This window comes from Taeniopygia guttata, chromosome 2 (assembly GCF_048771995.1).
Source record: "Taeniopygia guttata chromosome 2, bTaeGut7.mat, whole genome shotgun sequence".
NCBI classification, from domain to species: Eukaryota; Metazoa; Chordata; class Aves; order Passeriformes; family Estrildidae; genus Taeniopygia; species Taeniopygia guttata.
In genome coordinates this window covers 115391262-115409516 of record NC_133026.1, presented here as the reverse complement: position 1 = coordinate 115409516, position 18255 = coordinate 115391262, and the positions used below count along the sequence as shown (strand labels likewise).

The 18255-nt window shown below is 37.9% G+C and overlaps 1 protein-coding gene across 11 annotated transcripts in view; it reads right to left on the bottom strand.

The window, feature by feature from the left end:
• The window catches only part of CHD7 (chromodomain helicase DNA binding protein 7), a 133216-nt gene that overhangs the window by 4382 nt on the left and 110579 nt on the right, over nt 1-18255 (bottom strand). For 8 of the 11 annotated variants that reach the window (XM_072924677.1, XM_072924678.1, XM_030266238.4 and 5 more), the window contains 22 exons: nt 17567-17777; nt 16893-17088; nt 16491-16658; nt 15655-15834; nt 15338-15448; nt 15041-15246; nt 13932-14131; nt 13184-13343; nt 10030-10119; nt 9339-9442; nt 7840-7969; nt 7489-7561; nt 7216-7270; nt 6270-6498; nt 5892-6100; nt 5074-5751; nt 4516-4676; nt 2885-3112; nt 2214-2657; nt 1426-1647; nt 879-1019; nt 292-396 (listed from right to left, as the gene is read on the bottom strand). In XM_072924677.1, coding sequence (XP_072780778.1) covers nt 292-396; nt 879-1019; nt 1426-1647; nt 2214-2657; nt 2885-3112; nt 4516-4676; nt 5074-5751; nt 5892-6100; nt 6270-6498; nt 7216-7270; nt 7489-7561; nt 7840-7969; nt 9339-9442; nt 10030-10119; nt 13184-13343; nt 13932-14131; nt 15041-15246; nt 15338-15448; nt 15655-15834; nt 16491-16658; nt 16893-17088; nt 17567-17777 — 4301 coding nt within the window. The remainder of the gene's footprint in view (nt 1-291; nt 397-878; nt 1020-1425; nt 1648-2213; nt 2658-2884; nt 3113-4515; nt 4677-5073; nt 5752-5891; nt 6101-6269; nt 6499-7215; nt 7271-7488; nt 7562-7839; nt 7970-9338; nt 9443-10029; nt 10120-13183; nt 13344-13931; nt 14132-15040; nt 15247-15337; nt 15449-15654; nt 15835-16490; nt 16659-16892; nt 17089-17566; nt 17778-18255) is intronic. The other 3 variants (XM_030266241.4, XM_072924680.1, XM_030266242.4) reach the window with 3 other exon arrangements.

Sequence of the window (18255 nt, the reverse complement as noted above, 5' to 3'; positions counted from 1 at the left end):
ATATTTTCTTATGCTACCCATGCTTTTTAATGATTGTTACTTACAAGGAAAAAAAAAAGCAAAACAAATGCTAAGGCTGCCTTAACTGTAGTTGATTTTTCGAGAGTATTTCAATCCCATTCTGCAGCAGCCTTCTATCCCTACTCCCCCCTGAGCTGGGTAGCTCCTACAGAGACACCACGATCTTCTCAAAACCAGCTATGAGATAAAGACTTAATAATCAATTTACACAGGCTTCAACTTTTCTGTGCAATAACCTGCAGTGACACGTGGAAAGAGAGTTTCACTTACAGACTGTTTAACAATGTCAGTCCAATCTGGAGCAACAGCAAATTCAGGATTTTCTTCCAGCCATCTTGGCAAGTCCTTCATTGGAGGGGCCATAGCTCCACCCATCTAATGCAAAAGACAAGGTTATGACTTTAACAAAAGACCCACAAGCTAAACCAAACAATCAATTATATGGACATTTTCTATCTTTCTTTCTATTTCATCTCTGAAGGACGGCAGCAAAGACTTTCAGTTTACTGTGGAAAACTACACAGAAGCCAGCTAGTTATAACTCAATTAACAATATCATGTCTTAAAAAAACAGTAAAGTTCTGCAGCCTAGGCAGGTCTGGTAATAAATCTTGAATCTAAAAATAAAATGTGCTATATAGGTTCAAAAAGTGAGGGTTAGTCACTCAGGTGATTAATATGAACATATCAGAAGAGCAAAGAAGGAATTAAAGGAACCAAGGGGCACAGTCCAGTAAAAAAAAAAACTGCTGTTGCCAAATTATTAAACTTTTAAAGAGAAAGCTTGGAGTAGAAAACATGCTTTCCACATGCAAAGACATTATTAAAAACCTTGACTGAAGTAATTTAATTTTTACCTTCTTTCCATTTCGTTTATTTACAACAGGTACCCTTTCTTCTCCTGTCAAGGTGTTTATATCCAGTTTATTAGGATTTCGACATCTGTGTCGTTTTTGTTTCGGCTTCTGAAATGGGGAAAACAGCACATCTGCACTCTTCTAGAAAGAAGAGAAATTTACTGCTTTTTATTTCATGTCTTGACAAAAGTCACCAATCACAGTACCCCTTCTCACAACAATTTTAAGAAGGGATCCATTACTTTACTCTCAGATTACATGAAAAGAAATTTTTTTTGTATCAGATGAAGAAATTCTGCAGAACATCACAAACATGGTTCTAACATGTTGTAACATACAAATGTTAAGAAAGGAAAAGCAAATCAAACACCCCAGTGTCACTTGGGTGTGGATAAAATAGGAATGGTGGATAAAGAGAAAACCTCTGTTGAAAAGCAAGCTACAAAATCAAATGACTATGACTATGGGATGGAATTCAGTCTGACATCCGTAAAACTAACTTTTGTATTAATACAATAGAACAAGACTTTTAGAATCACATACTTACTGGTACATAACTTGGCATATCTACAGTGTAAGTAGGATGCAATTTAAGCCATTCAACTAGATCCTTGTTTTTCGGGGCATCCTCTCCCACCAGCCTGGTCCCATCCTCTAGATTGATTACAGGGATGCGAGTGTCTGGGTCTAATTGACCAGGAGATGGAATGTTCCTTGCTGGTAGGGCTTCCATATCTTCTTCAAAAGCTTTGGTCACTTCTGCATCCTCCTGAAAACAATCACATCTGTATTAGTTTTCCCTTCATGGGAACACGTGGAGAAATAATTTCAGGGACTGACTGAAGTGAAATGTTCAAGATTTTGCACATACAAGAGCTAGTGGGGTTAAATACTCATACAACATAAAGTAGTATCATTGCAGCAGGGAATTTTGAAAATTTTACATCCTTGAACAATAAAGAGCATAAAGGCAAAGCAGTTTTTTTTGCATTTCCAGTATATGACCGACAAGATTCTTCAAGACTCTCCCTTTTAAACACATCAAGAAAGACATACTTAAGCCTCAAAATGTGTATATTGTTAGAAATGCATTTTGTAAAAAAAAAAAAAAAATAATTTTGAATGTAAAAGCTACCTAAAACTCAGAGTAAAATCTTGATGTGCACATTTTGTTTGGTTCAAAAATAATTAACAGCTCTAAACAAAGAAAAACCTGGTTGGGCAAAAACCATATGTTTCTATTAGGCAGAGTATAATAAGACTTAAAACACATTCAGGAAGTACCATAGACAGAAGAGCAAATATGAGACAAAAGGAAAAAGGTTGTGGTCTTACTACAGTCAGCGATGTCCGTTTGTTGCTCATAAATAACAGATCAAGCCCTTCTACATTTTTCCTCCTTCCTCTCCTCCTCTTCATGGGTGGTTCTCCATCTATTAAAGAGCCATTTAGTAGATGCCTTGTGGGTGTGCGTGAAAGACCTGCTTGCAGCAGCTCCATTTGAGTTTTAAAGGCATCAGACACGGGTGTGGAGACATTAGGCAAGATAAACTTTGAAGTAACAGATGAAAAATTTGAGGTAGAACTTGTTGCCTCTCGTGAGGCCTTTGATAAATCTACAACCTTTTCTTGTCCATTCTCTGAGACCACCTGAGACTCACGTAACTGGGCAACCATTTCCATAAGATTTCTCCTCTTGGCAGCTCTCTCAGCCTCAATTTCAATCTTTCTTCGTCTCCTCCTCCTCTGACGTGGAACTGATAAATTGAGTGCATCTTCCTAATAAAAAAACGAGCATTTCCAAACATCAGCAAAGCTCTGTTTGCTATGCTGAGTTTAAAATAAAACTCCAAACATATAACTCTGAAAACAAAGCCTTCATTTTATTCAAAGAAACACTTTGATGTTTTTCCTATTTTATTCATGCTGGTTTATTTTCTATTTCACAAGAGAAGCTCATGCAGGATAAAATGTTTTACGTAAAAAAGAGAATGCTGCAGCCTTGCCTTTGATAACTGAGGAGAAGCAGTGAGATCTTCGCTGCCACTGATGCTGGCTTGACCAACCATGGAGAGCTCTGCAAAGCTCCTTTTCTGTAGAGGGCTGTCCACAGCTGTTGGAGTGTACCCAGGTATGAGCCCCTGGAAATCAAACATCTGGCGCCTATTTACTGGCCACTTCCCTTTCAGCACTGCTTCACAGATGTTGTCTAATCGGTTGATCATGACTCGGTCCTGCATAAAGGAAAAGTATGTAATGAACCCTCAGTGTAAACGTCACCTTTTAAACTCAAATGAGCCTTATGACACAGTCCAGTTTCCAGAGCTTAAGGAAGATATTCAGAAACAACTATTCTTGCATATTAGGAATAAACCAATCACCTTGCAAGAAGCTAACAAAATTTTGTAGAATAAAACTCTAATAGGTTTTAAAAGCTGCATTTATATTGTGAGGGGAAGGAGAAAAGAGACCAAGTGTTCTGTATGACAATGCACTAATTGAAAAATTTGATAGCAACTCACTGATGTTTTACAAAACTTCAGTAGTTAGCAACAACAGTTAGGAAGGGAAAATAAACACATCTGCAATCAGTATCTTAAAGCTGCAGTTCTCAAGATCCAAGAGGCTGGATCTGCAATTCTGTCCTAGGAAGTGGATCCTCATTAGCGTCACTATTAATAAAGTTCAACATTATGAAATGGGCACCAACCTAGGGACATCTAATGAATGTCAATTTTCATTCCACGCCCATTATCACTTCAAATTTCACTGAAGCGTGTACACTAAAAATCTCTAATTATGTTTATTAGTCTACTTATGCTGAACCTATACAGATGAAGGATTTTCTGTTCTACTTTCACACTATGATGCAATAAGATTTTAGCTCATGTTTCCAAAATACTTGCTGAAAGCAGAGACGATAAGCATTATTTGATTTTTTCCATTTCAATATTCAAGCACATTCTAGACTAGCCTGTCTGAAGTAGTAGAAACTTTGGGACTCTAAGAAATACTGCTGGTTAGGGAATATGAGCATCAGTTAGTTTCCCAAAAAGTAAAACAGTGCAAAAGCCACTAGCAAATCTCAGCAGCTGCAACAGACTGCTTGCTTTTCCCAGAAGTAAGCCTATTAAGAGCAAGGTCCTCTTGCCCTGCTACCCCCTTCCCCCTCCCTGCCCCAACCAGATGGCTCTGTTATGGTGATTAGTAAGCTTAAGACTATTATTACTTTATTTTTCTCTCTCCCCTTACTGCAAAGCAGAATACTAAATTAAGTATGGATTTATTTCAAGGTTACAGTTTTGTATTTTTAAAAACATTTTATATTAGATAATGTTCTGCACCGTTACCAAAATAAGATACACCTTTATTCTATCTAAAACTGCTGCTTATGTTTGCAGGATACCTTAGTACAATTACATCTTTCAATATTACATAATGGCTTAGATCTCTTTCCTTTCCACTGCTAGTTTGCATGTGCTTAAAGAAAGAAGTGCCATCCCACAATTCATTCACAAAAAAAGGTCTCTTGTCTGCTGGAAGTGCAGTACCACACAAAGCTCAGTTACTTTTCAGGCACATTTCCCATATTTTACTTAAATTAAAAGAGACACATGTCTTTCTACCCCTAACCAACCTTAGGCCAGAATGAGAAGGCAAATGTTCTCTCATGAAGCAGCTGAACCACAGAGGGATCTCCGTCTTCCATGTAGAATCCATCACGTGTTTCATCCCTTGCGGTACTCATAGAGGCATTGCTTTCTTCATCAAAATTCTTACCCTGAGATACTGCTCCTGCTGAATAACAATCATGACCAGGCATTAACATCTAGTGTCTACCCAGCTAGATACGCTAAGGCAACCAGGCCTGACACAACATTTCTAACTCAGGCTTTTGTTCAGTAATTACTACAGCAGAGCCCCAGCCTTCCACATTTGGCACAGAGACTACGCTTATTGACTCAGTGAGCTTTCCTGGAAATCATCCCTTATGGGGGAATAGCCTGCTGATGCTGGATGGTTCTTATGAAAGCTTATTTAGCCACCTGATATGCGGAAGGGCAGAGGAACTGCTACATGTAGCCTATCCCATACTCCACAATGGCACCTCATGCGCCACTTACCAACTGGCATGAGCTACAAGAGCTGTGGGGCTTGTGCTAAGCACACAGAACTGATTTGACCAATGGATTACCTTCAGGTTGGGAGGATTCTTCTGATTTATCATCATCTTCCAGTTTCTCCTCTTCATCTTCTTCTGAACCTTTCTCAGAAATAGATTTCGGATCTACATCTGTATTCATCTCTATGTCTTTCAATTCACATTTAACAGAGCCAGGCTCAGCCTCAGCATCACAGTCTGGTTTAGTGTCCTTATCTGTAGTATCTGTCTCCTCTTTGATTTCAGACTTTTCTTTGGCTGCTGGATTTTCAGACCCTTCAACTTTAGACTCTGTTTGTTCTGTAGTCTTTTCTTCTGGTACTGGTGTGGATGGGACAACTGGGGGTGTTTGACTGCAGCCAGCACCCAGAGGGTTTACAGAAGAGACAATATTTGCATTACCTGTCCCTCTGTTTTGAGCAAAGTTTTTGTGAGCCTCAAGAAAAGAGAGTTCAGGATCATTCAGAATGTGATAATCTGTCCTACTGACTCCATGTTTAGAAGCACCAATCAGTAAGTCTTTATCATGTTTACCACACTCCCACCACTCTGGCAGGTCCAGACTTGGCTGGCAAAGCTTTAGCCTCTCCCCCAGCTGCGGGTGATGGAGAACCTGTTCCCGGATCTTGCGCAGCAGCTCGATGCGATATAAAGTTCTAGAAGCACGCTCCTCTGTGATCGGCTCAATCAGCGTGGAAAGATCAGGAGGTTCTGCAAGGACACCAAGTTGTACTGTTTAACATGGTTTGAATGTGCACCGTTTTCCAAATCATTACACCTGGGCATGAAGTTTCAACAGCCCCATGGTCTCACAGTATTAATGCTGATTTCCAGAGTCAGTTAAAACTTACCATCATCTGGTTTGACTGGCATTCGGCACACTCGTCTACACATATTCACAAAGCCATTAAAATACTTCTCCAAGCTTTCATCAGACTTTTTGTCAAGCCTGGCAAATGCTCTGAATTGATTCCACTCAAACTGATGTTTTACAGGATCAAAAATAACTCCAAAAGTAGATACCACACGATAAAAATCAGCTTCTTCTCTTCTTGTCCATCTAGTCAAGGAAGAAGCAAGAGAAGTGAGTCCACTGGGATAGATAAGATTCCAAACACGTTTAGAAGCCCCAAAACTCCCTTAGTTTATTCTTTCAAAACAAAAGAGCTGTATGGGTGACACAAAAGCTCAAATAAGATTTAAAGAAAGATTATCACCGGGAAACTCACTTTTGTCGTTTCTCAGTTATTATAGCTTCCCTTTCTGCCTCCAGTGCCCTCACTTCTTCTCGAGGCCGACGTCTCCTGCGGTCAGTCTTCATTAGTGCCTCTTGCCTCATTTGTTGCCTTTTATAGCTGCGCTGATAGGCAGTAATGAGGCGACGCAGACGGGTAGTCAGGGTTGAAGTGTTGGGCCAGTAGAGTTGCCCTAACTCAGCATTGCTTTCACTATGCTTGCCTAAAGAACAGAGAAGTATTTGCACTACAAAACCAACAGCAAACATTTCAAAGTTTCTATGGCTATAAGTGGGTTCCTGTTTTATCAGATAAGAACATGTGCCTATAATACTGGTGCATAATGAATTAGAAACAGGATAACTATGGGTAAGAGATAGAAAATAAAATCAAACCATCCAACTCTAAGAACCCAGAAATGCTTGTGAAGCATTTAGAGGTAAACATCAAGCACTATGATTCCATGTTATGAATGCAAACATATTATGAACACCATAAGTATTTAAATTAATGCAATGCATCTTTAAATACATTACTAAGAAGATCATTCTGCCTCTGAGGAAACACCTATGCTTATCATTTCCCGCTTTATTATTCTCACTTAAACTTGGCAATTTTCCTCCATACTGAGGAAACAACGTATTTGTAACTTTCAACATTATATCGGCAAAACCATCAGCGGCTGCATTATGAAACATCCGGTCTTTATCATCATGGTTTCTACTATGTAATTAGAAATCCAGAGAACCATAATGTGGATTATTCAAAGACAGTATGTAATTGTTTTGAAAAATGTGAAGCATGAAGAGATTTGGCAACAAAAAGCTTTTTGTGGTATTGTCCCAAAACATCTCCTATCCCCTCATGTGGTAATATAAACAGTTCACCTTTCACTAAACAATCCCTTTTTGCCTTTTTAATTTTTTTGCTCTAGACTTACTTGGGTGTAATTCTATGGACTCCTCTTTGTCCTCTGGAGGTGAGTTTGCAAATTCCTTGGGGAGAAGACAGAAGTTATTTTAGTTTTCAGTTTTGACCATATGTCATAATTTGAGAAGAAAAATATGTTATCTCTCAAACACAGCAGCGAACAATCTTTGTAAGGAGTGTTTATCTGGTAGCTCTCAAACTTAAAAAACACACATTAAAATAAATACAAAGAATCAGTTATAATTGTACATATTTGTAATTACAGAAAATAGGGAGTTCTTACATCAATTTCATCCTTGAAGGGAGTTCTGGTTGGCTTATATTCTGGATCTTCATCCTCTCTGTCAAATTCACCCCTATAAAATATTTTTTAAATATTTTCAAGAAAAATACTGGTTTTGAGAGGGGGCTGATTTTCTGGACAGAAGCAAAAAAGCTACAAAAGCCCTCAGTATGGTGTACCAAGTGACACATTTGTATTTCATGCTCAACTGTGTAAACAAATCTATGTACTTTGTACATCATACGATCACTTCATATCCTCAGGCAACATGTAAGTATAATATGACATATGAACCCATGCCAACATATACAATGCTGATAAAGTTTATTAATTTTTTCATGTCCTCCTTACCCATCACCGCCATCTGCTAACATGTCTGTCCCTCTCTGTTCAGCAGCTATGGCCTTTGCATCAGGCATGCCAACCCGTTCCAGAAAGCACAGTGCAGCATCAGCTCTCATAGAATTATACTTCTCATAACCTGTGCGCAGAGTGGGAGACAAATGCTTTTTTAAATGCTATGATCAGCTGTGAATAGAACAGGTCTAGGCGGTAGAAGTACAATTTTCTGGATCCATTAATTTATTATTAAATAAAACAAAGGGGCTATCGCCATGCTGGAAGCAATTAATATAAAATAATTGTTCATGTTGGAAATTCTAACAGCACAGAAACATTTTCCCATCAATAACATTAACACAAAATAGTGAAGAAAGCATCAAATTTCATGTTGTTATAAAGTAAAAAAAAAAAATCTTTCACAAGTGAAAAACTTCTTTAAGTTTCCTTTATGACTTTCACAGTGGTTCTTGACATTCAATACTCGCCAGTGGAAACACGCAGACACAAACGGGAGCGCGCACACACACACACACACGATATTTTCAATAGCTCCAGCCCTGCTGGAACCCTCAATACAGGCTGCAAAAATGCTGCATACACGGGTTATACATAAGGCCAACGAACCTGTCTTATTAGGTTTAGGATGATGCATGTCAGTAAGATGACACTGTTCCCTCTATGGTTTTCAAACTGCTGTTTGCTTTTTTACTGCCCAAGTTGACTAGATGGAAAATGGCAGATCCCAACAGTGCACTGCAGGAAAATGATTTTTAGACTAGACTTGCCTCAGCTGAGCCCACAACACAGAGCTGCTGTACATAGGCAGAACAGCACAATTCAATTAGGATTTGTACTACAACACACTGCTCCTAACTGCTGTAGAGCCTCAAGCCAAACTGTAATCATGAAAGGTTTTATAAGCCATCATTCTCCCCTTTAGTCAGGCTGGGCTGCTGAGAATACCTCTGCGACCTCCAGAGAATTGGGATTATAATCAGGAATCGCTCACTGTATATATCATGCCAGCTCTGCATCCCCAGCCTTTCAAAGTTAACAAGGCTGCATCCCACTCAAGGGAGCCGGGAGTTCTCAACACTGACATTTGTGAAATATTGCTTGGAACAAAGCCCAGGAGGCACTTGTACAGATTAATAGCAGAGGTTAAGCCCACCGTCCACTTTGACACTGGTTGGCAGAGTTAGCAAGTGAAGCAGTGCTGGAAGCAAAGTTTATGGAGATCTATCTTACTATTTGGCTATTATTTAAACAAATATGGCTTTGTTTTATTTACAGCCAAGAAAGTAATGTTTTCTTCTCAAATGTTCTGCAAACATTTAAAAACAGCATCTGATATTTACAGCTCATATTAGGTTTTTAATGCAGGCAAGAAAAAAGGGAGATACAAGCCAACAGTTCTTTGGAACAATACTTGTTAATATTATGACTGAACAGTCCTACACACTGAAAGCTTTACAACTGACTTTTGTTGAGAGTGAGACACCACTTACCGTGTTTAAATACTCCAATTAAAAGGGATTTATCTGCCTCCTTATCCCACCAGTCTGCAGGAACTTCGGCATGGAATGGCTCAGGTATCCATACATCTACTTCACTGTGAAAACAGCATTATACACATTCTCAAAGGTATTACTCAACAAAGATAAAAAAGCAAAACAAAACAAACCATTCTAAAAAAACCCCAGTGTTTTACGCTGTTCTGTAAATATAAATTTTGAGCTGGAAAACCACCCCAAAACTCAATACAGAGATGAAATATCCTTAAAAATAATTAGGATGGTTAAACAAACAAATGACAAAAAATAATTTATCAACCAAAAAAACAACATAAACACCACCACACCCCCCCCCCCCCCCCGGCCAACATTAGGCTATTTTGGGAGTCAAATGGTTATCTGAATATGATTCATTTAAGGTCTTAGTATTTTTTTTTAATTTTTTAAATTGAGATAGAATAATCCCTCAATATTAGCAGAGCTGCAAATCCACTTCTGCCATTTCCCACATCGTTTCCTCCCCCAAGAAAATTACCCACTGTGCTTCATAAAATAATAAGGTTGCTTGAGAACAGACATATAAGAGATACAGTGTGGCCACCTTTAAATGCTGCATTATTCTAGTATGTGTACTTTACAAAAGCCAGAGTCAAAAAGCAAAATCTAAACCTGCACTTGCACTAACCTTGAGTCAGCACCCTCTAAGATCTTGTCTGCTTGGTCCCCTATAACTTCTTGCCGTAGATAGTAGAGCATGCGGACACGCAGCAGGACCCTGGAGAGGAAGGCAGAGGGGGGAAAAAGTTCTTAACTTCAGGACTGTTTGCCAACAGTGGCTTTTGGCAGCTGCTGCTGTTCATCCATCATCCTGCCAAGGCTGATTAGCCATGCTGTATGGTAGGCTTGAAGCGTGACAGATGGTGGCACATAATCACCTCTGTGTGGTGCTTTCTGCTGGCTTCCAACAGGCCTGCCTGGCAACTGCTTACACTGCACAGAGAGGGACCCAGCTCAGCCCAGCCCCGGCGCATTTCATTTAGTTCTACCTAGTGCAGCTTGTGAAGTTTAGACACGTACTCTACCACTGCCTCTGAAGTATTGAAGCAAGTTTGTAAACAACTGAGCAGATGGCTTTCAGTAACTGTTCTGCTTCATTATCTCATAAAATTTCCTCAGCTGCTGCCTTAATACCATTTTTGGAAGCACATCAGAAGTTGTAGGAATAAACGAGATATAAAATCTGGTTTTACTACCTTACAATAAACCCTCAATATGGAATGTCAGGTTTTTCAGATTATACAACTTTTTGCTTCTGAGAATGGGGGGGAAAAATAATCCCCCATTTCCCTTGGGAGATATTAACTATTTTTACTCTTTATAGTACAAACTGCTATTAAATTTTACCTACATACAACCTAACTGTTACAGGGAAGTGAAAAATCTTTGTTGCCAAGTTTATTTTTCCTGATTTCTGCAATACTGCAGTAATTTTTGGAAGCGCTGTCAGGTGTTGTGGTCACACACAAAGCTGGCAGGAGACAGAATGGCAGACTGGCTTTTCAAGGAGACTAGAAAAGAGGTCATGTCTGTAGAAAAAGTATCTACCTGAAAATAATCCTGCTCTCCTATGTTTACCCAATTCAGGGCACCCCCTGCTGCCTAGTTCATGAAGTAAAACCAGTACCAGCTAAGATGGAGATTACTCAGCCTGCCCTCTCACTGTACCCAAATTCATCACAGCAACTGTTGAATTGCTGCTGCTCCTGAACAGCAAGGGTGACCAGGGAAGCAGTAATCTGATCACCCACTTGCATGAAAAATTTAGACCACCACCAGTTTTGAGAGGTCCTTGTTAGAGATCAGATGCAACTAGAGCAATACCCGGTTTCACACGTGTTATTCAATCAAACCTCGGAAGAGCAGGGATGTGAATGAAGGTCATGTCTGCAATTCAAAACATGTCAGACATGCTTCTTTCTGTATGCACAGTAACTGGGACCAGTAAGATGTCCCTGCTCCCTGTGTGGCTATGTAAATAAGCTGTTGAAGGTCTCTATCATCTTAGTATTAAGCAATAACAGCTGTTACATCAAGCCAAGGAGGAAAAGCACGAAATAAAACCCAAGATAAACCAAAAACCAGAGACTCTGCACCTTCCAGGAGTCGTATGCATAAAATCAGTATACACGGTACTCAAGGAAAGGACACCAATTCTTAAAAAAGCCAACTTCAACTGGTACCTTTTGAAGGAAATTACTCAGATTATTAACTGGCGCCACATCTGTTTGATTTTACCTGTGCTAAAAACATGTGGCTTCTACAATTCATTTAGTCCTGGTGAATCTGGGAAGTGAAGGAAAAAGATAGCAACTGAAAACATTCTTGCATATTGACCAGTCTTCCCAGTCCTTCTAATTGTTCGATTGTATTATTAAAAAAAGTAACATTTAAAAAATTAATTTAAGTCAGATCTGCAAACTGATATAGAAAGTAATGAAGACACGCTACCTGAGATATTAAAATAATGTTACAGGAAAGAATTTTATTACTTTAAGAGCAAGTGAAATGTAATAACAGACCTGAGTAACAGTTCAGAAAAATCAGAAAGCAGTTTATTTGGAAGTGCACTCACTAATGTAATTCTACGAGTATCTGTTGTCATCAGCTAAGAATTAAGCTTGGTTAGCATCTGGAAATGAACTATTAAACCCCTTAAATGTCTTTCCTCCTTCACATCACACCCCCTATTGACAGCCCATAGGTACTTTTCAAATCAATAATATCTTTACACTAAACAGCATTAGTAAGACACAATACATATTCCAACCACAAAAGTAATGATGGCCTTTCAGTAAAACTGCATTACAACTGCATGATATATATACAATGAAGAGTAGAAATTTAAAAACAAAACCAAACATCAAATCCCAAAAGCAATCAACCATGTCCCCAGCTCTAAATCAAGGTATTTCTGGGACAAGGTTCAGTGTCTATATGGAGAATATAGTCAGTGAAACTGAGATGGCATCAAAGAAAGCTGAGAAAAAAAAAAAAGATATTATAAAACAAAAGCCAGAAATATATAAGGAAGGCTCTTAAGAGACATTCACAAAACAATAAAACATTATATACAATGACCTTTTTCCCCAAAGCTTTTGGTTTAGTAACATGTTTAGAATTTCAAAAATCAAATCAGGACAAATCAATTCAGGTAAAAGAGTTTGGTGAGAAATTTCATCTCAAAGGAGAAAGAATAAATATTCTGTATATTTATTACATACTATATTATTGCCTATTTATATATACATAAATATTCTCTGAGGAGAACAAGAGAGGAAAGGAGAGAAAGAATGAGGAGAAAAGATACACCCACATATAGGTGAACTACTACATGAAACTCCCAAAACTAAGACTGAGATATATGAGTTTAACATCTATGGAACAGAACTTTAAATACCAGCCTGAGGGACTCCACAAGAAGTTAGGAAACAAACAGCTTTTATTTAAAGATAACCAATTGTCAAGTGAAGTAGACGTAGTGTAGGAATACAGTCTTTACTTTCTATGGTAAAAAAATAACCTCATCTGATTCCATTCTTATTTAATAAGTAGAGAATAATTTTCTTCAGAACTGTGCTGATCTGTCACAAAGAGCTTACAGAAGTATCCAGATATCTGTTAAAATTATTATCCCCAAATTAAAAAGGAATAATGTCCTTTACATCCTATTAAATGGCCCTGTGTTCTATCAAATATATCCAAACAAAGTTGTGGACTTTTTGAAAGCATGTAGTTTAGAAAATCCCAAACCTCTAAATGAAACATTTATTAGTACTTACTTATTACAGTGATGTTTAAGATGTTTCCTATAGCTGTCTTCTTGAAATAATACGTCAGGATTACAGGTTGTGAGCCAATCAGCATCTTGCAGCATTGGCTGTGAACTCTGGGCTTTTACTTTCTTCCCTTTCCTCCCTCTGGGCACTGGTGCAGACAGACCTAGAAAACCCCCCAATATTTCTTACACAATCTGTATAGAAAAACTCTCACCCCAAACAACATTACAAACATATGTTTAAAGCTAAGTATTCAATAGTTTGTGGGCAACGCAACCACCAAAAACTGAACAGCAACATGACTCGGCACAGAAAATTGCAAGTAACAAAATCAACCAAAACTTTCATGCAAATTTAGGTGTGAAGATTTCAAAAATTCAGAGTGCTAGCCAGAAAATGGTGTTATATAAATATTACTTGTAAAACCTCTCATGAATCTAAACGGCCGTAAGGAAACAAGCTTTCTGATTAATGGCAATTTAAAAGAGATTAAATCCAGCAGTAGGTGCCAGCAAAAAATAATGCTGGAATATTTGTTTAAAACCAATTTAAAGGACAGAGTGCATTCTACAAAGTGTCTGAGGGAGACTTCCCCTTTAAGTACAGACCAAGTCAAAGCCCACCTTACTCATAAAATCTGACAAGATCCTACGACATGTCAGAATGGCTATAGTTTAAACCAAATACATAGCACGACTGAAGCAATTCTTTCCTATTTACTAGCATCATTATTTGATTGTGGTAGACATACCGGAATGATTAACCAAAGCTCGAGTTTGCCCATCTGCAGTTGGAGTGATCAGGTCCCAGATGAAACTTTTGATATTTTCATCCCCTTTGTAATGATTAAGACAATACACCAGGATAGTCCGGCAGATGGTTTCCACATCTTGCTCTGTTAGCTGACGTTTATAGCGCCCATGTGAGAGGATGTCAGTCCACCGACCCCAGCTATAAGGAAAATACGTTCAATACAACAGCCAGGGTACTGGTATTTTAATTTGTGACTTTCAATTTAACTCCTGGTATCAAGCAACTTGGGACCTCCTGTGTTAGCGCTAATGCATTTTGCATTTGCAGGTTATGTCAGGGAATCCAACTTCCAGCACCAAAGAGTTAAGAATGTTTATTTTACAGAACAGGCAATAAGTTCACTGCTCGTAAAGCTGCAATTGAACTACACTCAAATTAATAAAGTACATATGTTTAACTCTAAAGGTCCCAGTAAGCTACAAATAGGAAACTCAGACAATTCCTAAAATCATGGGATTTGAGGAACCATTCCTATTTGGAACCAGAAACCTATTACTAGCAACTGTTGTGCACTAATTTATAAAATAAACTGTCTAGTCATTCTGAAGGCCACCATGTTAGTAGTCAAACATAGCTACCTGCTAGCAAAGAGATAAAATTCAAATTAGCACACTCAATGGGAAAAATATCAAGTATCTGAATTTAAGTGGTGACAAAGTCTAGATTGACTGTTGATTTCAAAACCACTTTGTTCTTTACAAATACACTATTACTCTCTTCAACACTTAGAAAAGAGAGATTGAAACTCATTAACTCAAGAATTCTTTACTCTGAGAAACCAGAAACAAATATTCTGTCATCACAAAACCACTTGTCTTACCAGTGAGCTCATAGACATCTGTGACACACTCAGATACTTTAAACTAAGTAACACATATAAGTGCAATTTTTATATATAGCAACCAAAACCAAATCTGACTGGCATATATAAGCATTATACAGTATGATAGTATGTGAATGTGTCCAGGAGAAGGATGAGTAATTACTACATCCAATTTATTTTCAGATCTTTAGCCACAATTAGTATATTTTATTTGCATATCTTACCCATAAACCAACAAGTTCTTCTCCACCCTGAAACATTCACTTCTTGCATAACCTTGTGATTTGTCCTGAGGCCTGCGGGGCTTTGTGCTAGGCTTTTCTTCAGAATCGCTTTCCAGGTCTGAAAACTCCATCAGTTCATCCTCTTTGACTGCACTGTAGAGTCTGGTTTGCTTCCTTACTCTTGGTGTATCAATAACAAGGTTGTTCTAAAATGATAGGGAAAATGTATACATTTAGGAAGGGGGTGGGGGAGGAAATCTTTAATTTAATTGTACTAGAAAGAGTCATAAAGCTTACCCTTCCATTAAGAGCATCAATATCCAGCTCAGCTTTCTTTGCCCACTTCTGCCAGAAATTAGGATCATCCAAAGAAATATCTGTCCTGTTCCCAGATGCAACAAAACTAGCCTAATAAAGTAAAAACACATGGATTGGTTTTATTTAACTGCATGCTATGAAGAATACCTGTTTTTCACTAGCAAATACAATACTTAGGGAGAGGTAGTGTGAAGAAAGAAAAAACACAAGTACAGTAAAAAAAAAGTTGACACAGGAATTTAATATACTCCATCTATTCTGGTCACATTTTATTAATTTTTCCTCTGAATGCATACCTTTGCAAAAGTTGAGCCTTTTCCTTCAGATTCAATAGTAATTGTGTGTGTTCGCCTTAAGAGAATCTGATCAATATCCTCTTCACAAAACTTAGACCCTTCATCTTCCTCATCCATCAGAGCACCATATGCCCCCTTTCGAAGAAGATCTTCTATTTCTTTTTTAGACAGCTGTTGCACCTGTAACACATAAGAGGAGCTACAGTTTTGGGTTTTTTTGACACCAGCCAATGTGTTCATCTGACAGCACAATAAGATGGACCATCCCCTTATTTAGCATTTGAAGAATTGAAACTCTACAATAATGTGGTGGTGATCAATTAAGCATTCATGCTGAAATCACCTTTTAAAGAAGAATACAAACAAAATTCTCAGGGTGAAGTTATGTGAGTGATTTAAATGACTTAATAATTCATTGTCACTGAATCCCTTTAGCTTTGATGACTGCTAAACTCTCCTGGGAGCAGATTTAACTTACTAACCTGACAAAAAAGCTAAAGCAAAAATAAGTCCCAAAGCAAAAAGACTACACCAGCAAAAGCTAATTAGAAGAACTCCATAAAGCGCCAGGATCAACATAATGTAAAGGGTGGAATGATGAGAATGGATCAGGATTGAAGGAACATGACTCCACTTGCCCTCTTTTGGCAATAAGTGAGCCATTAGATAGGCTGAGCCAGTTCATGTAGCCAGTGCCCTTATTTAACCCGACTAAACTATCAGCCACACTCCATCTCAAAAAACCACTGTTCTCCAGCTAAAACACAAACAGGCAAGCAAAGTGTAACACGTTCATAGCATTTGTTGATAATGCAGCTTAAGAAACTAATCCTTACCCCATTTGTAGAATTTTCTCTTCCACTCATAGATTGTAGCACAGCCTTATCAAGACCCAGCTTCAAGCTAGCTTTGTCAAACATTTCCCTTTCATAAGAATTCCTTGTTATCAACCTGTAAATTTTCACTGATTTGCTCTGCCCTATTCTATGGCATCGTGCTTGAGCCTGAAGAAACAAAGGCAAATATTCAGTTACAGGTTCAAATGGAAGTAAAAAGAATTTGAAATAACCAATACAGAGAACCTACTTTAAAAGGTTTTTTTTTTCCAATATAAATAATATTGTACTGTTTATGCTTTCAAGAGAGCAACAACAGATAATTTCTCTTGTAGGTGAAGAAAATTTCACAGTAAAAAGGTAAAGAAAAATTTTCAATAAAATCATCTCTTGTAATATTACCTGGAGGTCATTTTGGGGATTCCAGTCTGAATCAAAAATGATGCAGGTATCAGCAGCAGTAAGATTAATGCCCAAACCTCCTGCCCTTGTACACAGCAGGAAAACAAACCTATCAGAATCAGGTCTTGAAAACCTGTCAATAGCTGCCTGACGCAAGTTGCCTCTCACTCGACCATCAATTCGTTCGTACGGGTACCTGAAAAATAGATGCATTATAGGGATTGCTGTACTGCAATGGCACTGCTTCTTTAAAAGAATATGAAATTAAAACCAACAAATACAAATATGCTTCTATGGGGTTAGAAGAAGTACAAGAAACTAAGAGACTAACTTCATCAGAAAAGACATACTACTTTGTCTCTTTTTTTGGTAAAGAACAGACTTTCACTTCAAGGAATTCAATAAAAGTTTAAGCCTAAACTAAAAAACTCTAGAGCCACCAAAACATTTAACTTAGAGGTTTAAAGCTCTCCATATGAGGTCGTTTTGTATTCACTCAAAATAAAGGGTTCAGTACTTGCAATCTCCAGGTTTGCTCTTTCCCTTAGTCAGATCACCATAGAAAACACTGGTTTAATTTCTTCCCTTTCTATATGGATTACTCACAGGTTAAATGCAGTGGTCACTGAGGAAGGCACAGTTTATTTATAATTGTATTATATTGTTGCTCTCACCGTCTTTGAATGAGGTAGTCTTCCAGTATGTCCAAGCAGCGCACCATCTGGGAAAAGATAAGCACCCTGTGGCCACCAGCCTTCAGTTTTGGCAGCAGCTTGTCAATCAGTACGAGCTTGCCAGCAGCCTGGATCATTGCCTGAAGCTGAAAATCTGGAGAGTCGGCATTGTGTGTTTCTTTAAACTCTTCCAAAATTTTCTCTTCAGCACCTGCAAAGATTGGACAGCAATACATGAACACTCTAAAAGGTTTTATTAATAAACAATGAGCTCGCCGTCAATACCCTATAGAAACTGCAGGAATGTTTTAAGCACTATGTGAACAAACATTTATAAAAAAAATAAACATTTATAAAAAATATTAAGCTTAAATTTGAAGCAAACATATACACAAATACAGCGTAAATAAAAAATAGCTCTGAGAATGAATTCCTTTTTCTCCCCTTTTGAGCAACACTAAACTATTTCCTAAATAAATTCATAGAACTATTGACACACACAATTCAATGAAAAAAAAATGAAAAAAGGTGAAAAAAATTAAACCTATTTCAACTGATAAAATGGATTTTTTTTTCCTTTAAAAAATGTAACCTGAAAGAAAACAATGTCTTGTTTCTACAGGAAAATACAAGGGACACAAATCACATTTAATATCTGCCTCTAAAATCAGCCTTAAACATCAACATGA